At 43.2% G+C, this 22467-nt stretch overlaps 1 protein-coding gene across 3 annotated transcripts in view; it reads left to right on the forward strand.

Moving 5' to 3' along the window:
- Positions 1-22467, forward strand: part of CREB5 (cAMP responsive element binding protein 5) — an 881413-nt gene that overhangs the window by 131251 nt on the left and 727695 nt on the right. For all 3 annotated transcript variants that reach the window (XM_029589189.1, XM_029589190.1, XM_029589192.1), the window contains exon 2: positions 14422-14493. In XM_029589189.1, coding sequence (XP_029445049.1) covers positions 14440-14493 — 54 coding nt within the window. In that variant the 5' untranslated portion in view covers positions 14422-14439. The remainder of the gene's footprint in view (positions 1-14421; positions 14494-22467) is intronic.

The raw sequence follows: 22467 nt of genomic DNA on the forward strand, positions 1-22467 counted from the left end.
AATCTTGGGGAAATTTAATAAACAGGAAGATTCAAGTTTCTGGAATAGTTTTCCAGTTGTTCAGTCCTTCTTGGCAAGGTATTTCAGTCCTTCACTGAGGCAGACTGAAAATGTTTCATATCTTTAACATCACATTCCAATTTGGAAACTTTTGTTGTAAGGGACATTATATTTCCATCATATTTCTCCCCCATCTGCTCCATTTTTAATAAAAGAGAGTCTATCTTTCAATAACACACACTTAAGGAATTGCCAAAACCCGCCATCGGCTCTCACAGTGAATCCAGAGTCACAACCTCGGGACGAGCAGGGACTGCTGAAGGCCCACTGCTGGATGATAGTAAATCACCCCAGGCCAAATCCAAGGGGCATGCTGCCATATTCCAATCCACCCCAGTAGGGGTAGAAGAACTCAAGGACAAGGGCAGAGCTGATGGAATAAACTCACCCTGATGACCATCAAATGGCGGCTCCACTCCCTGAGAAGCTTCCTCCGATGTTCCACAAGACCCCTCCTTGACAGTCGCTCCAGTGATGTCATAGCTGGGTGCTACGGAGCTGAGAAACAGGAGTGATTCTCGGGCTGGGGGAAGCCGTTGGTCGAGCGGGCTGAGGGTCACCTCTGCTGCAGATGCAGCACAGCTCCTTCCATGCAGGCACCATCAGGCTCCTCTGCTCCCTGAAAGTTGGTCGACGAGGCGATGAAATTCATGATCAGCTGCTGGCTTGAAGGGAAGAAGGCTTCGGGAGTAAATACCCTCACCCTACCCTTCCTTTTGGAAGGCATCGCAAGCAAGGAAAGTAGCAAGTGGAAATAAGGGTATAGCAAAGCTGCTGAGCATTGCCTCTAGCATGCTGCCATCTTGGATCCCCCTCTCATCTGAGATTTAAGCTCAGCTCTCTTCAGCCATTCCTGAGACAGTGTTTGATCCATGTGAGGCTTCTGAAGCAACTCTGTATAGTTTAGTTCCCATTATATTTGTGCTCTGGGCAATTGGTTTTCCTTATTTGCTGATCAGATTCTTTAAAGAGTTTTTCTCTTCCTTTGTAATTTCTGTTGATTCTTTCCCTTATGTGCTGAAAGATTCTCACTCATTCTCTCTACTTGCCAAACAATCATCTGGGCTTAAGAATATCGATTGATTTCAGCCATTTACGTTTGTGTTTCAGCAGTTTTTGAGTACTGGGATCTGTTGATGCTTTGGGTATGCTTGAGGCATAAGAGGTTCCTTTACTCATCTGCCAGGAGCCAAGGCATGGCTATTCTACCAGGCCTTTCCCCAGCCGACTTGTTGGGAATATTAAAGTTTTTCCCACATTTGTAGGTTCGTATTCAAAGGCATTTAGCTGGATAACTCAGAGGTTATCCAGCTAAATGAAGATTTGGGCACTTATCCGGCCAAATTCTAGCTGGATAATTTTTGTATCCAGCTAAAATTTGGCCAGTAAATTAGGCGCCTTCCGCGTGTGTAACGGGGAGGAGTTAAGTTAATTTACTTATTTATTTTATTTATTTATTTATTTATTTATTTTATTTAACAGGTTTTTTTTATACCGACATTAAAATGCACATCACATCGGTTTACATTATAACAGCAGGAGGAAAATACATTGAACGGGGAAGGGGTGTGGACAACCAGCAAACAAGAATTAGAAGGGCTGTAATCGAGAGCTCGAGGTGTAGCTGAACGAGAATGGGGAGAGGGGTAAGAAAAAGGGGGGAAACTATTTACAAAGGCTAGGGTGGAGGGTAAGAGGGAAAATTATTTTCATGGCCAGGGTGAGTGAAGTTTGTAGCAGAGCTAGTCTGGAAAGGCTTGGTGGAAGAGCTAGGGTTTTAGCATTTTTCTGATTTAGTTGGGCATGACTCCAGATACATTGTCTGGCTAGCTCTGCTATTCAGAGTTAGATAACTTATCATCCTAAGTCTGGTCAGTAGGGATGTGAATCGTTTTTTGACGATTTAAAATATTGTCCGATATATTTTAAATCGTCCAAAATCGTTAGGGCCACGATACAATACCAATTCCCCCGATTTATCGTCAAAAAATCGTAAATCGGGGGAAGGGGGAGGGCAGGAAAACCGGCACACTAAAACACCCTAAAACCCACCCCCGACCCTTTAAATTAAATCCCCCCCCTCCCGAACCCCCCCCCCCAAATGCCTTAAATTACCTGGGGGTCCAGCGGCACACTAAAACACGGCACACTAAAACCCCCTAAAACCCACCCCGACCCTTTAAATTAAATCCCCCACCCTCCCGAACCCCCCCCCCAAATGCCTTAAATTACCTGGGGGTCCGTAGCCTTAAATTACCTCCATAGCGGCGGTCCGTAGCTAAATCGGGGGAAGGGGGAGAGCAGGAAAAGCGGCACACTAAATCGTGTAGTCTTCAGCCGGCGCCATTTTGCAAAATGGCCGCCGCAAAATGGCGGCGGCCATAGACCAAAACGATTCGACGCAGGAGGTCGTTCCGGACCCCCGCTGGACTTTTGGCAAGTCTTGTGGGGGTCAGGAGGCCCCCCCAAGCTGGCCAAAAGTTCCTGGGGGTCCAGCGGGGGTCCGGGAGCGATTTCCTGCCACGAATCATTTTCCGTACGGAAAATGGCGCCGGCAGGAGATCGACTGCAGGAGGTCGTTCAGCGGGAACCCTCCCTCGCTGAACGACCTCCTGCAGTCGATCTCCTGCCGGCGCCATTTTCCGTACGGAAAATGATTCGCGGCAGGAAATCGCTCCCGGACCCCCGCTGGACCCCCAGGAACTTTTGGCCAGCTTGGGGGGGCCTCCTGACCCCCACAAGACTTGCCAAAAGTCCAGCGGGGGTCCGGAACGACCTCCTGTGTCGAATCGTTTTGGTCTATGGCCGCCGCCATTTTGCGGCGGCCATTTTGCAAAATGGCGCCGGCTGAAGACTACACGATTTAGTGTGCCGCTTTTCCTGCTCTCCCCCTTCCCCCGATTTAGCTACGGACCGCTGCTACAGAGGTAATTTAAGGCTACGGACCCCCAGGTAATTTAAGGCATTTGGGTGGGGGATTTAATTTAAAGGGTCGGGGGTGGGTTTTAGGGGGTTTTAGTGTGCCGGCTCACGATTTTAACGATTTTCACGATACTTTACACACCCAAACGGCAACAATACGATTCCCTCCCCCTCCCAGCCGAAATCGATCGTTAAGATGATCGAGGACGCGATTCATATCTCTACTGGTCAGCCCCTAGACCAGACCTAAAGTTATCCAGGTAAACATATCTGGCTAACTTTAAGAGACCTGGATATATTCAGTGGTGTGGCTGCACTGCTGGATATATGGGCCAAATTAGCCAAAGAAGTTTATCTGCCTGACTAGCCAAGCTGCACAATGGCATTAACCGTGTTATACCTGTCTAAGTCTTTATTTCCGTAATCCACTTAAACCTGAAAAAAAGTGGACTATCAAATGTTCCTAAATAAATAATTAAGTAATAAATATAATAGCTTTATATATATATAAATCTAGTTCTTAAAATAAGGTCTATACTGCCCTCAGCTCTTGGAATGTACAGTCTCGGCATTCACTAATTCTTATAGTTCTTACATCCAACTGTTTACAATCTTTACCATGCCACTTTAATTTTTCAGAGCTATAGGAAAGTATAGAAATTGCAAGTTGATTGATAGCTTGTATCTTACTTTGTGTTGACTCTTTTCAAAATCAATTTCAGTCTCCTAGAGTATTCTTTTCTCTTAGCAACTTGTGCTGGATTGTTGTACTTCATCCACACTTAGATATTTATGTATGTCTTCCTGCTCGGGTTCTTTTATGCCACAGCCCTCAGCCAGAGAGATGTTTACAGTTTTGCTTAATTTTCCCTTACAGAAAGTTGCCCTAGCATATTTCTCTGGGCTGAATGTCATCCTAATGTCATCTGAGAAGCTCTTCACTATTCTAAGGAGCTGGAAAGCTTCAAGGCATCCACAAACAATAGGTGTGATGTCTACAGATCATTAGCTTCCCTGGAATTAATGTGAAATCCATAGCCAGAGAGTTAATAAGAGTACTCAATGGGTTCAGTGCCAGACAAAACAAGAGTAGTGAAAGGGATCTCCCTGAAATATTCCTTGCTGGATTTTGATATTAGGAATAACATATTGTCATATAATTCAGATGGAGTGTAGCTTGCCACATTCCCATGGCAAATTTGACATACTTGGTCAGTTCAGCATTCACTCTGTACATTTCCAAGCAATTTATTATCCAACAGGCTGATACAGTATGGTGCACTTGGCTGAGCGTACCGTTTAACACCCGTTTGGACAAGCGTTTTTGACTCGCTCCTATTACCCCTTATACTGTAAGGGGTAATAGCGCGTGGAAAATGCGCGGCCAACCCCCCCCCCCGAAACTAATAGCGCTCATCACATGCAGATGCATGTTGAGCCTTTTAGTTATTCGCCCAGACGTTAACTTAGAAAGCACCAGGAAAAGTGTACAGAAAAGCAGAAAAAACTGCTTTTCTGTATACCCTCCGACTTAATATCATAGCAATATTAAGTCGGAGGCACCAAAAAAAAAAAATCTGCCCGCCAGTCGGCAGGTTCGAAAACGGATGCTCAATTTTGCCAGCGTCCATTTTCCAAATCCATGGCTGTCAGTGGGTTCGAAAACAGATGCTGGTAAAATTAAGCAGCAGTTGTCGGACCCACTGACAGCCGCCGCTTCCGCTAATAAGGAGGCGCTCGGGATGCGCTATTGTCCCTAGCGCCTCCTTATTAGCGCCCGGCCTCATTTGAATAGAGAATTGCACGCCCAGGAGAGGTGCCTGGATGCGCGTCGGGAGAGCGTGAGCTCAACTCAGAGCTCCGGCTCTCCTGCACGTTTTATTGAATTGGCCTGCAAGAGTGAGGGATACTATCAAAAGCTTTTTTATAGTCTATGCTGAGGTTTCGATTTGTCTTACAGCTGGTCATGATGACTTTATTCAGTGTCAACTGGTCTTTGGTTCTGTATATTTTGCTTCTGTTGCCATCTTGTTGTATTGCCATGATATTAAAATCCATGTGTTCATATATTCTGTTTATATCAATTGCAGTGAACAGCTTGTAGATTGTAGGTAGGCATGTTATTGATCAATTATTGTTGGGGAGTCTGCTTGGGTCTCTTTTAGAAGCAGTGCTGGTGCGAGGGTCTGCAGCAACCCTAGGTGGTGATGTCACCATGTCACGTTTCTCTCTCGCTGTCTCTCTCTCTCTCTCTCTCTCCTCTACCCCACCCTGAACCACCAAAGCGTGCACCTCTATCCCTGCTGCTGCCACCCGATATCTCCTTCTCTCCCGCTGCCGCTCTCAACCCTCCTGCGCACATTTGAAAAATACTCGCGCCGGGCCTGCTTAGAAGAAGTGCACTTCCTCTTATTAACCATTGAGGTGTTAATTCTGGTTGTCTGATCAACTGATATTTACAGTTTACCAGATCTTGGTGGAGAGGTGTTAACTGTCTGAACCAGAAATAGGACACTGCATCTTTCAGTTTAGGGCTTGTTTTTAAACCTGGCTTCCAGCTCTCTCATTGCTACTTCAGGCCATTCCTTTCTCTTCAGGCCTCAGATCTCTCTTCCCTTCTGTAGATGGTATCCTTTATTCTCCCCATTCTCTTTCAGGCTGAAAGATCCAAAATGACTGCAACACAGAATATTAAAAAAAAAATCCTTCTTCTTTCCCCACTTCTCTCATGGGCAGAAGGGTGGAAACCAAAATGTCCGCCCAACATAAAAGTTTAAACACCTCCAAAATACTCAAAAAGTCAATAAAGCAATTCACCAGCCATTAGATGTGGGCCAGCAAATTGGTCCAATTGATTCCTACACTTCTAAGCAAAAGAGATTTTTAGCTAATACAGAAAGCACAGGAGAACTACAAAATCTGATCTTTCTCCTCCAAAATCCAACACAAAACTCCACAGCCAACCCAGGAGCTGCCTTGCCCTCTGCGGGCAGGAGCCTACCCCTACAGCAGCCTCCAATGGGGATGCTGTGGTAAAATGCAGTGCTCTTCTAATATCTACACTGAAGGCTGCTAACACTAGGCCACTCATTCAGCAGGAATCCCCATGGGATCTTCTACATAATGAACCCAAGGCTTATAAGTACAAGCTAAATATTAACCATGAGAACTTTTGGACTATGACAGCAAAGAATTCACTATTGGAACTATGAAACTAAAATAAGTTATTTGTAAGATTTGCTTTAAGAATTTTTATATGGCTGGGTGGCAAAACGGGATTCTTGATTAAGCTTGTAAAAATGGTAAAGGCATGTACTAGTGTAGCCCCTCTTTTGCTCTTTAACCAGGAAGGTAGGGGGTCACACTGGGTCCTGGGGCTACGTTCTGCCCTGGGTGGGTGGAAGTGTTGCAGCTGATTCTTCGATGGGGGGGGGGGGGGGGGGGAGGATATACCTCCAGGGCCCCAAGATGTAGAGGGTGCCTATATCTTCTCTGGCTGTGTATGCATAAGAGACGTGAGTGCCAAATAAATAGGAGGGCACTATGGTTGGGTGTTCCCAAACAAAACTTCACTGCTGCAGATCTTCAGTAATACTTACTTGGCAATATATAGGTAATCCCTGGGCAAGACTGAGCCTGTAGCTGGCACCCAGGGGCACACAGAAAAGAGAGGACGGAGCCCTTTATGCACACAATTCTTCTTAACTCTCTGAGTCTCTCCAGGGATAGCATTAGTTCCAGGATTCCAAGCTGGGAAAGAACAATAGCTCTACTACCCATTTCTTGCAATCTCAGCCCTTCGCTGTCCTCTGTACACAATGTTAACAATTACCACAGTCTTTTTCATCTAAAAAACACACTGAGAAGCAGGGTGGTTTCCAACTTTTTTTTTTTTTTTTACTGGTAGTTGATTAGACCACTGAATGATATTTACAGCTTCAATTCAGTTTTCAATTAAAGTCAATAAATAATAGGACAGCAGAAAGATTCATAAACTTGTGACTTCAGTTCCTTAGTAAATTCTCCCAATTTCTTTGGAAGCTCACTTTTCAGCACTTAAATTCCTTCTCCTCCCAGTTACTCCAATTACTGTTTTGCTCAGATTGAAGATAGTTCAGTCTTCCTTCAGATTCCCAATTTTATTCCAGTTTCTTCCCACCATAGAATAGAGTCCCAATACTTTATCCGAAGTTAGTCCCAGCTCCCATACATACATACCTTTGTAAATGTAATTCTTTCTATTAGAACACGTTCAACTCCACCCAGCAGTGCATTGGAGTAACAGATGTGAGGTTAAACACATCCAGCTTTTGGTTACTTGCATTATCATTGCTATTCTAGATGTGTTCGAGTTAGGAATGTGCAGCCAGAAAATGTATTTTTTTTTCTTTTTCTTTTGTTCCGTTTTAATTCTTTGCTTTGGTTTTCTCATTTTGTTGTTGGTTCAGTGGGCACTAAGTCAGTGTAGTGAGTACTGAAAAAATTAGTGCAAACAAAAAAAACGAAAACACGGAGGCAGTGTTCACGGTCCCTGGAGAGGACTGCAAATGGCAACGGCGGTGGGGGACACTGAATTCAGGGCCCGTGACTGCAGGACTCTAGAGGGAGCCCTGGTGTATGGCCTTTGGCCAAGGACTGCCACTGTGGTGACTAGGCTGAGAGGGTTGGGAGGTGTTACAGATATTAAAAGGAGACATAAAATAAGAAACAGTCCTCCTGTCCTGGGTAATCCCTGTTCTGAGGGAGCTGGAATTGCAAAGGAGCAGAAGGAAACTGCCAACCCTTGCCCCCTCCTTCATATATTAAAAAAAAGCCTGCCTTATTTATTTATTTATCTAAAATGGTTTGCATACCACTTTTTCAATAAAATATTGGTCAAAACGGTTTACATTAAGTACGCACATAATTAAAGGTAAAAATAGTTAAGCATAAACAAAAACAGTTAACTTAAAAACTTAAATTGAAAGACAAAAAGACTTGTTATCCACTTAAACAATTGCAGCCACCTACCTGCCCCAACTTCACCTGACAGTGCCCTGAATCCAGGCAACAGCAAGGCCTCCTACTCCATTCCCTACTCCCCTGATCCTTCTGACTCTGGCCTCACCCGGGCATCAGGTGAGGTCAAGCTGCCCTGAGTATCAGGGAAGTAAGGCAGAGAGTAACACTGATGGGGAGTGGGGGAGGGGTAGGACTGCAACTGAGGAGGTAGGAAGAGAGGGCTGGGGTATGGAGGGAGATGAACAGGGACTTAGGGGTTAGGTTGATGGGAGAAAGAGGACCCTGGATTTGGAAAGGGAGGGGGAATTCAGGCATATAAGATGAGGACTGGAAGAAAAAGAGGAGACATGGGAAAAAGAGAACAGGCAGAATGAGTAGGAAGAGAAGACCAAGAGCCGGAGAGCCAAGGAGAGAAGAAGGAGACTGAACTGAAAGAGTAGGAGGAGAAAGTAGCATTAAAGTATCCACTGCTAGAGGGATGAGACAAAGAAGGAAGAGACAGAACTGAATGGAAAGAAAAAGGAAAGAGGACACCAGAGAATGAGACAGAGAAGGATTTGAGACATAAAAGAAAGAACAGAGACAAGAGCAGGGAAGTTATTTATTTATCTAAAATATTTACATTGTGCCCTTACACAGTGAGCGCGCGTGCACCCATACATGTGCGTGTTGACCCGCAATCAAGCATACGCTGGGATTTCTAATCATGTGTGTATATACGTCGCAAAATGCAGCAGCCATGTAAAACTATGCTCCTCAGTTTAAGAGGTTTGTCCAGTCAATGGCGAGGTGTTTCAGACCCCTCTGGTTCTTCATCCTGCATGCTGCCCAGTTGACCCGGACCCCTCACCCTGTTCTATAAGCCCTAAAACGCGAGGTCTACAGACCTGCTCCTCCTCAGGGGCAGCAGTAAAGTTACGCGGATATCTAGCGTACGCGCGCTGCGGATTCCGTTTGTACAATCTGAAGTCACGTGCGTAAGTCTTTGCCCCGCCCCAGAACGCCGTGCCCCTTTCCGCCCCTTTTATTCCTCGAGCGCGCACGCGGGCACCGTACGCGCGTATTTTGCAGCTTTTTAAAAAATCCGCGTTGCTCGCACGCGGCCCACCTCCGCGCCTCTGTGGGTATTTTTGTGCAAACAACGCTTTTAAAACCAGCCTGATTGTATCCAAAGCGGATAAGAAGCATGATTTTGCATAATTAAAAAAACACCCACCGTACGATAAAACCCCAAAACAAGCATTGCGCCAAGGCAAAATTATAAAGCAGGTCACCGATCAGAACATTCCAGTGCTTCACAGGGCTGGGGAAATAAATGAGGACAAAAGAGACTGCTGAGTCATCCAGCCAGAGACACCAAAGACTGGAAACTTTTATTACCCGATGGGGAATATTAACTCCTCAGTGTAAAGATTCTGGGGGCGCGGTCTCTGACCTGAATATATCTCCTACCTAAGGGATTCAGCTTTGTAAGGAACTGGGGAAACTTTTGGGGAAAGGGGAGACTTTTCCGAAAGGATGGGCTCCACCTTAACCAGAGTGGAACCAAGCTGCTGGCACTAACTTTCAAAAAGGAGATAGAGCAGCTTTTAAACTAGAACAAAGGGGAAAGCCGACAGTCACTCAGCAGTGCATGGTTCGGAGAAATGTATCCTTGAAGGATACTAATGAAACAGGAGAGTTAGGGCATCTCAACAGAGAGGTTCCATTAAAAGCAAATATAGTCCATATGCCTATATGTAAAAAATCACCAAAACTAATGATTTCCGAATTATCCCAAACAACTGAAAAGCAGGTTGTTAAAACAAACAAAAAACACACTTTGAAATGTCTATATGCCAATGCCAGAAGTCTAAGAAGTAAGATGGGAGAGTTAGAGTGTATAGCAGCAAATGATGAGATTGACATAATTGGCATCACAGAAACTTGGTGGAAGGAGGATAACCAATGGGACAGTGCTATATCAGGGTACAAATTATATCGCAATGATAGGGAGGATCAACTTGGTGGGGGTGTGGCACTTTATGTCCGGGAGGGTATAGAGTCCAACAGGCTAAAGATCATACAAGAGACTAAATGCTCAGTAGAATCTATATGGGTAGAAATCCCATGTGTGTTGGGTAAGAGTATAGTGATAGGAGTATACTACCGTCCACCTGGACAAAATGGTCAGACAGATGATGAAATGCTAAGAGAAATCAGGGAAGCAAACCAATTTGGCAGTGCAATAATAATGGGAGATTTCAATTACCCCAATATTGACTGGGTAAATGTAACATCAGGACTTGCTAGAGATATAAAGTTCCTGGATGTAATAAATGATTGTTTCATGGAGCAATTGGTTCAGGAACCAACAAGAGAGGGAGCTATTTTAGATTTAATTCTTAGTGGAACACAGGATTTGGTGAGAGAGGTAACGGTGGTGGGGCCACTTGGCAACAGTGATCATAACATGATCAAATTTAAACTAATAACTGGTAGGGGGACAATAAGTAAATCTGCAGCTCTAACACTAAACTTTCAAAAGGGAAACTTTGATAAAATGAGGAAAATAGTCAGAAAAAAACTGAAAGGTGCAGCTGCAAAGGTTAAAAGTGTTCAACAGGCTTGGACATTGTTTAAAAATACAATCCTAGAGGCGCAGTCCATATGTATTCCACGCATTAAGAAAGGTGGAAGGAAGGCAAAACGATTACCGTCATGGTTAAAAGGTGAGGTGAAAGAGGCTATTTTAGCCAAAAAATCATCCTTCAAAAATTGGAAGAAAGATCCATCTGAAGAAAATAGGATAAAACATAAGCATTGTCAAGTTAAGTGTAAAACATTGATAAAACAAGCGAAGAGAGAATTTGAAATGAAGTTGGCCATAGAGGCAAAAACTCATAATAAAAACTTTTTTAAATATATCCAAAGCAAGAAACCTGTGAGGGAGTCGGTTGGACCATTAGATGACCGAGGGGTTAAAGGGGCTCTTAGGGAAGATAAGGCCATTGCAGAAAGACTAAATGAATTCTTTGCTTCCGTGTTTACTAGTGAGGATGTTGGGGAGATACCAGTTCCGGAGTTGGTTTTCAGGGGTGATGAGTCAGACGAACTGAACGAAATCACTGTCAACCTGGAAGATATAGTAGGCCAGATTGACAAACTAAAGAGTAGCAAGTCACCTGGACCGGATGGTATGCATCCCAGGGTACTAAAGGAACTCAAAAATGAAATTTCTGACCTATTAGTTAAAATTTGTAACCTATCATTAAAATCATCCATTATACCTGAAGACTGGAGGGTGGCCAATGTAACCCCAATATTTAAAAAAGGCTCCAGGGGTGATCCGGGTAACTATAGACCAGTGAGCCTAACTTCAGTGCCGGGAAAAATAGTGGAAACTATCCTCAAGATCAAAATTGTAGAGCATATAGAAAGACATGATTTAATGGGACACAGTCAACATGGATTTACCCAAGGGAAGTCTTGCCTAACAAACCTGCTTCATTTTTTTGAAGGGGTTAATAAACATGTGGATAAAGGTGAACCGGTAGATGTAGTGTATTTGGATTTTCAGAAGGCGTTTGACAAAGTCCCTCATGAGAGGCTTCTACGAAAACTAAAAAGTCATGGGATAGGAGGCGATGTCCTTTCGTGGATTACAAACTGGTTAAAAGACAGGAAACAGAGAGTAGGACTAAATGGTCAATTTTCTCAGTGGAAAAGGGTAAACAGTGGAGTGCCTCAGGGATCTGTACTTGGACCGGTGCTTTTCAATATATATATCAATGATCTGGAAAGGAATACAATGAGTGACGTTATCAAATTTGCAGATGATACAAAATTATTCAGAGTAGTTAAATCACAAGCAGACTGTGATACATTACAGGAGGACCTTGCAAGACTGGAAGATTGGGCATCCAAATGGCAGATGAAATTTAATGTGGACAAGTGCAAGGTGTTGCATATAGGGAAAAATAACCCTAGCTGTAGTTACACGATGTTAGGTTCCATATTAGGAGCTACCACCCAAGAAAGAGATCTAGGCGTCATAGTAGATAATACATTGAAATCGTCAGCTCAGTGTGCTGCAGCAGTCAAAAAAGCAAATAAAATGTTAGGAATTATTAGGAAGGGAATGGTTAATAAAACGGAAAATGTCATAATGCCTCTATATCGCTCCATGGTGAGACCACACCTTGAATACTGTGTACAATTCTGGTCGCCGTATCTCAAAAAAGATATAGTTGCAATGGAGAAGGTACAGAGAAGGGCAACCAAAATGATAAAGGGGATGGAACAGCTCCCCTATGAGGAAAGGCTGAAGAGGTTAGGGCTGTTCAGCTTGGAGAAGAGACGGCTGAGGGGGGATATCATAGAGGTCTTTAAGATCATGAGAGGTCTTGAACGAGTAGATGTGACTCGGTTATTTACACTTTCGAATAATAGAAGGACTAGGGGGCATTCCATGAAGTTAGCAAGTAGCACATTTAAGACTAATCGGAGAAAATTATTTTTCACTCAACGCACAATAAATCTCTGGAATTTGTTGCCAGAGGATGTGGTTAGTGCAGTTAGTGTAGCTGGGTTCAAAAAAGGTTTGGATAAGTTCTTGGAAGAGAAGTCCATTAACTGCTATTAATCAAGTTTACTTAGGGAATAGTCACTGCTATTAATTGCATCAGTAGCATGGGATCTTCTAGGTGTTTGGGTAATTGCCAGGTTCTTGTGGCCTGGTTTGGCCTCTGTTGGAAACAGGATGCTGGGCTTGATGGACCCTTGGTCTGACCCAGCATGGCAATTTCTTATGTTCTTATGTTCTTAGAATTTACCTATTGGGAACAGTGGGATTTTGTTGGCTAATCTGGCATTTTCTGGCTCATAATTACTTCCCTTCTATGCAGGGCATACCTACCTACCTATCATACACTTTTTGTGCTGTGTCCTCAATATTTAGTGCCAACTTAATTTCAAGGAATGTGCTTTTAGGTAATATTGTGAAAGCTGATTACTACAAATTTCCAAGGGGACAGTCCACCAGACAACCCCTCACCCCCTTGCAAAGTAAATATTCGCTCACTAATGGCACCAGAGGGATGACATAGCCCAGATTTGCTCACCAAAAAATCTGGTCTGGTTACTAGCACACTACAGAACTTCCCACCTGTGAGGCAACGCCAAAGGCCCCCTTTGCCCCCCAGATGGCACTTCAGTGTCTGCGGCTCTGGCTCTGCCCCCCCGGCTCCCACTCTCTGCCCCCCTCCGTTTCCTGTGATCAGATGCCAGGCGTTCCCTCAGTCTGGGTGGTGAAGGGAACCGTGCTGCCAAACCATACCACAACCAGAACCCTGCAGGGGGAAGGCAGACTGATGCCCCCATCGTCTGTTACCCCAAACCTCCTGGCAACCAGCAGAGGCTGCCAGGAGGCCGGGGTGCATGTGACTGGGATTGTCGGATTCAGTTATCAAAATCTGCAATGGGGAGGGAGTAGAGAGGAGCCTGTGGGCCTGTGCCCCAAATCTTTTAAGACCTTAGCAATGGCTCTGCCATATAATTCACAAAAGACCCAGTTAACACCCAACCGTTCAAGGATGGTGTGAATGAACCAGTCCTAACTGCTTGTGCTGAGCATCTTGGGATATGTGAGTCTTTATCCCCAATCTCTGAGCAGTCTTGGATTTCAGTGGTCGTGCATTATTGTCGATACTGCAAGGCAAATTCCAGAATTGTTAAGGAGAGCATTATGGGCTTGCTTGGAAGATCAGCTCTACAGTTTGTATCATTTCTCTCTGCAGTACTAGGCTGAAGTAACCAGGGTACCATTTTAACACAGATGGCCCAAAAAAGTGGCAGAGGGAGGGAATCTTCTAATATTGTGCCCCATATCCACAGCTCTGCTTTCCCAGACTCTGGGTCACGTCTGTCTTGAGACCCTGTGTGAATTTCACTGTACAGTGGCTCCACCCCTTGGACTGTGTATTATTAACTTAACCTGTGTCATTTGAGACAGCCCTTCACAATAATAACTGCTCACAGTACCTAGTGTAAAGAAAGCCTCCATATAGTCTGCTTCTTGTAAGGCGCCAAGCAGGAAGTGGAACTGGAGAAGGAAAGGTAAAAAAAAAAAAAAAAAGTTTGAATTCAGAATCTCTCTGAGCAGACCCACTCTTATCTAACCTTAACACTGAGCGTGTGTTTCTCCTAGGCAGGGTTTCTGCCAGGATACATGCTCCGGAAAGAACAATAAAAGCTCAGACAGCAGGGAACTTAGAGAATTAAGTCAGGACTTTTAGCATATGTTAATTTCCTATCTATGCGTTTAGGAACCATGACATAGAAATAACTCCCCCTCCCCCGCCACCCCATACAATCAAAACTACAACCCCATGTTCCTAAATGTTAACAGTAGACAGTGGTGCTCATAGATTTCTTGCTTCTTGTTTCCCCGCCATCTAGGTTTATGAGGAATCGGAGATGAACCTGGAGCAGGAGAGGCCATTTGTTTGCAGTGCCCCGGGCTGCTCGCAGGTGAGTACAGCGCACGGGGAAAACTAACTGAGCTTTCTTAAGGTCTGATGGATTATGATGCACCTGATAACAGTGCTTTCTGCAAGCTACTCCGGATAATGTTACATAACGAGGAGAGCCAGCAGGCAGCTGCTCAGCTACAGTGCTAATTGCTAAATGGCAGTGTAAATTGTTGGAGTAATTACAAAAAAAAAAATAAAATGCTTCCAGCCACACCAAACATTCCTGTAATATGTAGAATAAGTAACTGAAAGCTTGCTTACGAGGCGGTGATGACTTTTTTTTTTACCTGGAAAAATTGTTTTAATTCACTGGTGCTGTGCTTTAACATCAGCTTTGCTGCTTCCTGTTCTACTTTTGGCAAACAGGCTTATTTTATTTATTTATTTATTTATTTATTTATTTGTTTGTTTGTTTGTTTGCTTATTTATTTATTTATTTGAAATGCTTGTAGACCACTTGATCCAAAATTTTATTCTGCTGCATAAACATTAATCTCAAACTGACAAACATATAAAAGACTAAATCAATATTTTAACTAATGATCATGAATTTGCATTCATAAAGGCTTCAGAAAATAAATGAGCTTTTAAATACTTGCGGAAAGTTTTCACATCTGACATAAGATGCAATTGACTAGGTAAAATTGTTCCACAATACAGGGCCTATTAGGGAACAGTATTGCTCGTATTGCAGCAAGTTAGGTTGCTTAAATGATGCTACTGCTTATTTATTTATTTAGACATTTTACATACTGTGCCAAACTTGATGGTCGAAGTTGACGGGAAGATTGGTATAAAGATAATAAATTTGTTAAATAAGAAGGACCTTCTCTTTTGAATGCTTTGAAAACTAAGACCAATATCTTAAATTTAATATGTTGAGCTACTGACAACCATTGTAACTTAATTAAGGTTGGTGTAACATGATCATGCCATTTCCCCTGTGTTACCAACTGCACCGTTATGTAACAACTGAATAGCCTTAAGTCTACATTTCAGAATCCCAATTAACAAAGAGTTACCACAGCCAATAATAGTCAAGAGAAATGCTTGGACAACTGTCCTGAAATCTTTTTTAGGCAACACATATCGCAAACCTTAGTTCACCATTTTTTTAATCTGACTAATTGAATTAGAATCTGTGCTCATGCCCTGTTGAATAGCAGGACAGTGCAGAGTTCTCTTTACACTGAGCTCTGGAGCTCAGAATACCACCCATAATCAATGACAAATCATAGTATATTCCAGCATCACATCTTCTCAAGCGGTCCAGCGTTAACATAATTTTCAGATCGCGAAGGGGACTATGTACTAAGCATTTTCCCCATACATACAAAAATGGGAAAAACCCTTTAGTTTACCAAAATGATAAAGGGGATGGAATAGCTCCCCTATGAGGAAAGACTAGAGGTGTTAGGACTTTTCAGCTTGGAGAAGAGACGGCTGAGGGGGGATATGATAGAGGTGTTTAAAATCATGAGAGGTCTAGAATGGGTAAATGTGAATCAGTTATTTACTCTTTCGGATAGTAGAAAGACTAGGGGGCACTCCAAGAAGTTAGCATGGGGCACATTTAAAACTAATCGGAGAAAGTTCTTTTTCACTCAATGACAATGAAACTCTGGAATTTGTTGCCAGAGGATGTGGTTAGTGCAGTTAGTATAGCTGAGTTTAAAAAAGGATTGGATAAGTTCTTGGAGGAGAAGTCCATTACTTGCTATTAATTAAGTTGACTTAGAAAATAGCCACTGCTATTACTAGCAACAGTAACATGGAATAGACTTAGTTTTTGGGTACTTGCCAGCTTCTTATGGCCTGGATTGGCCACTGTTGGAAACAGGATGCTGGGCTTGATGGACCCTTGGTCTGACCCAGTATGGCATGTTCTTATGTTCTTATTAGGTCCAAAGAGTCCCCAGACTCTCTGGAGCATTTGGTGGTCTGGACCTCTAGAGGCACTAAAAAAAATCCAACAGAACTCCACCATGTTGGATGTTATAAGTCAAAGCTACAGACACCACCAGCCAAAATCAGAATGCTATCCTGGCATCTATGAAACACCGCAACACAAAACCCTAGCGATCAAGAGCTAAAAATATAGGTCTGTTCCCACTTTTATAAAAATCCCAGCTAGGACTTTTCAATTAATATGTGTAAGGCATTTACAAGCTTGTGAAAAACCAGGAGTATTACATATCCTTTTAAACTAAGAGAGGGAAGGCTAGCTGGAGGTAAATATATCGTAATGACAGGGAAAATCTTGTTTTCCTGGAGTAGGAAGGATTTTCAAGCTTTTTGAGAGTAGTGATTTATCAACATTTTGTTCCAATTTGGGTAAAGCTTTTTGACATCATAAAAATTATCATTGATAATTTAGGAGCAGCTTTTGCAGCACAGATAAATCCTGCCTTGAAATGCAATTCGTAGATACAATGACATACATTTGGGAAATGGATTTATTCTGTGAGAGTGCTTGTATGTAGGCAGCTGTGGCATGAGCGGGAGATCCTAAGCCCATTCTCAGGCTGCCCATCATAGTGCCCCTGAGACTGACACATCTACCTGCTCATTCCCTACTGGAAGAAGAACTCACAGTCCTCTGCCTATACTAATGGCAGGAGAAGGTATGAGCACCAGTGAAGCAGGAAGAATATAAGATTTGAGCTTTCAACGCACTCATCGAATGCATAATCATGAATGATGCTGTGGTCATTCCAGATGTACCATCCCCCAGCCCCTTTGCAAAGTATTCACACAAGTTTAGTCATGAAGCCGAAAACAAACTTTGCACTGACTCAATGGGTTTGGGATCTTTTTTTCATTTTTATCCATTGCGATCAAAACAGATTTAATGAGGCTTCTGCCTCAGTGGCAGTTACACCCAGTTTGTTCTGACTGACCAAAACATGGATGTCCTTCCTGGAAGAAGCAAACTCTCAGGACCATGTTGACAGACATGAATTACCGTTGCCACAACTCCAAGCAGTAAGCCTATTGACACATCGTACACTGCACTATCCAACATTCATTTAATATGACCTGGAGCAAATCACTAAGGCCTGGATTCACCATTCTAACGCAGAATGGTGAATCCAGCGGAAACGGGGGCGGGCTGCGAAAGCCGGCAGCCTTCGCACCACCGCAGTGTTTTCGCTGCCAGCTTTCGCATCCAATAGCGCCACCGTGAAAGTTGGTGCTATTGGGCGCACTACTGGCGATGATAACGGTGCTTACCTTATCGCCGCCAGCAAAGACATCGCAGTGTCTGCCTCGCCACCCCCGACTCCTCCCTGCGCCTCCCCGACTCCTCCCTTCGCCGCCCAGACTCCGCCCCTGGCAAGCTATCGCACGCGAAAAGGGACTTTTCGCGTGCAATAGCCGCTTATCACACTCATTAAGCGATAGAAAATGACCCCCTTAGTTGTTTTCCTTAGCCCAAGGGGAACGTTTGTGAGACAAGAGCTTCGGTGAAGAAAATCACTCCAAAATGTAAGAATGAAAATCTCCCAGTATTCTCTAAGGGAAAAAATGCCCTGGCAAAACTGAAGCAATTTTTGCACTTGCACCAACCATTAAGGGGCAGATTTTCAAACATCTATGTGCGTAAATCCAGGAGGATTTACGCGCGTAGGGGGGTAACGCCCGCCGGGCCTATTTTCAAAAAGCCCGGCAGCGCACGTAAAGCCCCAGGGGCTTTTCTGAATGGGCGGGCAGGGGGGGGGGGCGGGACAGGACAGGGTAGACAGTCCGGAGGCATGGCAGGGCGGTCCGGGGCGGGGCTGGGTGGTCCAGGAGGCATGGCCGAGGACTCCGGCACAGCACTTGGCCGGCGCGCACAAGTTACACCTGCCTCTGGCAGGCGTAACTTTGAAAACAAAGGTACAGGGGGGTTTCGGGCTGGGGGGGGCGAGACAGGTAGGGGAAGGGAGGGGATGGTGGGGGGGGGGGGGGAAGGAAAGTTCCCTCCAAGGCCGCTCCAATTTCGGAGCAGCCTCGGGGGGAATGGGGAAAGCCAGCTGGTCTCCCTGAGGGCTCGGCGCGCACAAGGTGCACTAGTGTCCACCCCCTTGCACGCGCCGACCCCTGATTTTATAACATGCGCGTGGCTGCGCACGCATGTTATAAAATAGGGTGTACATTTGTGTGCGCCAGGTAGGCGCACATTTTAAAATCTGCCCCTCAGAACAGAAGAACTGCCATGCTGGTTCAGAACAAGATCCAGTGAGCCCAGCATCCTATCTCTGATAGAGATCAGTCTAGGTCCTAAGTACCTGGTAGATCCCAACGTAGATTTATTTCTTGTTATTCCCTCCCAAGCATAGTAATTGCTTTCTATAATCTACCTGGCTGATAATGTTCTATGGACTTTTCCTCCAGGCACTTCTCCAAACCTCTTTTAAACCCCTAGTTGCCTTGATGAAATCCTCTGGCAACAGATTGTATGCTGAGTTAAAAAGAACTTTCTACAATTTGATTTAAATCTGTTTCGTGATAGTTTCAAAAATGTGTCCCCTTGTTTTAGTATTATTGTAAAGGGTATTATTTACCCCTTCCATCCAGACCCCTAGTCTGTGTAGCCTCTCATCATAGGAGAGCTATTCCATCCCCTTTATCGTTTTTGAGGCCTCCTCTGCACTTTTTCTAGTTTCACCGTGTCTTTTATGAGATCAGAACTGCACACAATACCCAAGGTGTGGTCGCAATATGATATTTTCCATTGTATTGCCTATTCATTTTCAGATCATTCCTGATATTCTGTGTGCTTTTTTGATTGCTGCTGCATAATGAGCACCTTGAGCTGAAGATTTCAGTGTATTCTCCACAAGGACTCCAAGGTCTTTTTCCTGGGTGGTGACTCCTAGTATGGAGCCCAGCACTGTGTACATGTAGTTGGACTTATTTTTCTCCCTGTGTATCACTTTGCATTTTTCCATATTAAATTTCATCTGTCATTCAGATACCCAGTCTCCTAGTCTCACAAGGTCTTTTTGCAGTTGCTCATAATTCGTTGCTTTTTTAACAACTTTTAATAATTTCATGTCATCTGCAAATTTGATCACCTCACTTGTTCCCTTTTCCAGATCATTTATAAATATGTTAAACAGCCCAGGTCCCAATAGCAATCCCTATGGTATTCCACTAATGATCTTTCTCCATTTGGAAATCTGTCCATTTAGTCCTACCCTCTGTTTCCTGTCTTTTAACCAGTTACCAATCCAAAATAGGATACTGACTACTATCCTATGACTTTTTAATTTCCTCAGGAGACTCTCATGCGGACTTTGTCAAATGCCTTCTTAAAATCCAAATATAGTATATCAACCAACTCACCTTTACCTACATGTTTATTTACCCTTTAAAAAAAATCCAATAGATTTATAAGGCAATGCTTCCCTTTGTTAAAAAAATGTTGACTCTTCCCCATTAAGCCAGTTCTAGCTATATATTCATTTTACTCGACACTGACATCAGGCTCACCAGTCTATAGTTTCAAAAATTACCCCTGGAACCCTTTTTAAAGATCAGCGTTACATTGGCCACCTTCCAGTTTTTGGGTACTTTTGCTTTTTAAAATAATAGATTACTGATTACTAGCAACAGGTTTGCAGTTTCATGTTTTAATTCTTTCAGGACAGAGTGTATGCCATCTGGTTCTGGTGATCTGTTACTTTTTAGTTTGTCAATTTGATCTAGTACATCTTTCAAACTCATAGAAATATTTTTTAGTTGTTCAGAATCATGACCTGCAAAGAATGTTTTCGGCATGGGTGTGTTCGCAACATCCTCCTCAGTAAAGAGCAAGGCAAAGAATTCATTCAGTTTGTCTGCTATTTCCTTGTTCTCCCTTAGCACCCCTCTACCCATCAATCATTTAGCAGCCCAGCTGACTCCCTCACAGGCTTTTTGCTTCAAATGTATTTGATAAAGGTTTCATTATTAGTTTTGGCCTCTCTGGCAAGCTTCTTCTTAAATTTTCCCTTGACCTGACTAACTGCTGTTTTGTATCTAACTTGACAGTACTTATACTCTTGCCTCTTTCTTCAATTGGATCTGCTTACAATTTTTTTTAATGATGCCCTTTTGGCTTTAACTGCCTCTTTCACCTCACCATTAAACCATGTTAGCAGTCATTTGATCTTCCTTTGACCCTTTTTTTTTAAAGCATGTGATATGTTTTGTTTGGGCTTCGAAGATGGTATTTTTAAACAATATCCATATCATGCAAACTTTTAACTTATGCAACCCCTCCTTTTAGTCTTTTCTAATTTTTACATTCTATTATAATTTCCCTTTTTAAAGTTATAAGCTACTGTAGTAGTTCTACTTAATATCTTCCATCCAGTGATTATGTCAGATGTGATTGCATTATGATTGAAATTGCTTAGCAATCTCACCACAGTAATCCCTTGCACCAGGTCATGCTTCTCACTAAGGACTAGATCTAAAGTCCCACTAAGGACTAGATCTAAAGTAGACCAACTGTTCCATGAAGCAGTTATTCGTGGCATCTTTATATTTATTTATAAAAACTTCTCTAGCATGTCCTGTTGAGACATTAACCCAATCAATACTGGGGTAATTGAAATCTCCCATACTAGTGCATGGGGCATGGGAATTGTAACGTAGAATTGTATTATATGGCATTACAAAACTTTAAAAAGTTTAAAACAGTTTTCAGAACAATCTAGTTCTCTAATGGTGGAGTTAGGTGGCTAAATTAGGGGTTTTGAAAATATGCTGGTGTTGAGCCACTAAATATAGGCACATAGTTTAACTCTTTTAGGCATCAAAACGACAGGCGTTGCTGAAAGCATGGGAAATCCAAGCCACAGATAGCAGGGGCAAGAAAGCTTTTAGCTAGATTTTCAAAGGAAAACTACCTGAGTACTTTCTGACTGAAAATCTGCCTAATGTTATACAGATATAAAGTACCCATGTATCCTGCTGATAGGCAGTTTAGGGAAAATTTCCTTTTAAATAATTTTTGCATTATTTTTACCTTACATATAAAGAATGTTCCATACTATGGGAAAAATAAACTGCCCTCTGAAATCAGACCTTTAGTGAATACTGGAGGCAACATTAAAAATGTAGCCTCTTCTCTGTAGCCCGCTTCCTCTCTCTCCATACTTACACAATGGTTCAGGAAATCCGTATATAAATTAGCAAAGTAATTTGGGCACAGATATTCACTGGGTTGGCCCTTTCTTCGTTTTCAAGTAGCCCCCTTTTTCTAGTGGTTGCTATGAAGGCAAAGGGCGCACTCAGTACCAGGATGTAGTCCTTGCAAAATCTCACTAAACCCTGGCATGGGTTCTCTGAAAAGGGGGCAGAGGATAGACTTCCCAGGGTCCAAGGCGTAGTGTAACTTTTCTTTCTCTGGGTGAATGCTCCAACTCTTAGTCTCTGTACTGGAGAGATGGCAAATAACCAGGCTGGATACATGAGCAGGGCGTTCCAAAATGTAAGAGTTTACTGCTCAGCTCCGTTCAAGGGCAATTAATTGGCATTAGATACATCATTTTCTTGGTATATCCATAATCAATAAATAAAATCCAAACTTATATGTAGCTTTGGTCCCTTAGTCTCTTCCCAGGAGTTTCTTTTTTAGCTTTCTGGAGTACGGAGCTGCCCAGGGTGCAATAGAATGGGTTCTCCTATTTCTCCTATTTCTCCTGGATCTCCCCTTCCAAACACTTGTGGTCCCACTGCTTCAACCTGCAAACTGCAACCTCTCTTTTCCTGCTCTGCTGACTGGAACCTTAGTATAGGGGCCCCAAATTCCTCCTCTCCTTTTCTTCCCCGATTTTATTTATTTAAAAAATGCATATTCTGCCTCATCCAGTTTCATGTTGTGCTAGGCAGATTACAATGACAATGATAACATAAACAATATCAGTTAAAACAAACAGAACTCAGAATATTCACAGGACAGAGTGCCCATCTTTAAAGCAACAAGACAACTATCTCA

The sequence above is a fragment of the Rhinatrema bivittatum genome, chromosome 2 (genome assembly GCF_901001135.1).
Source record: "Rhinatrema bivittatum chromosome 2, aRhiBiv1.1, whole genome shotgun sequence".
In the NCBI taxonomy this organism is placed as follows: domain Eukaryota; kingdom Metazoa; phylum Chordata; class Amphibia; order Gymnophiona; family Rhinatrematidae; genus Rhinatrema; species Rhinatrema bivittatum.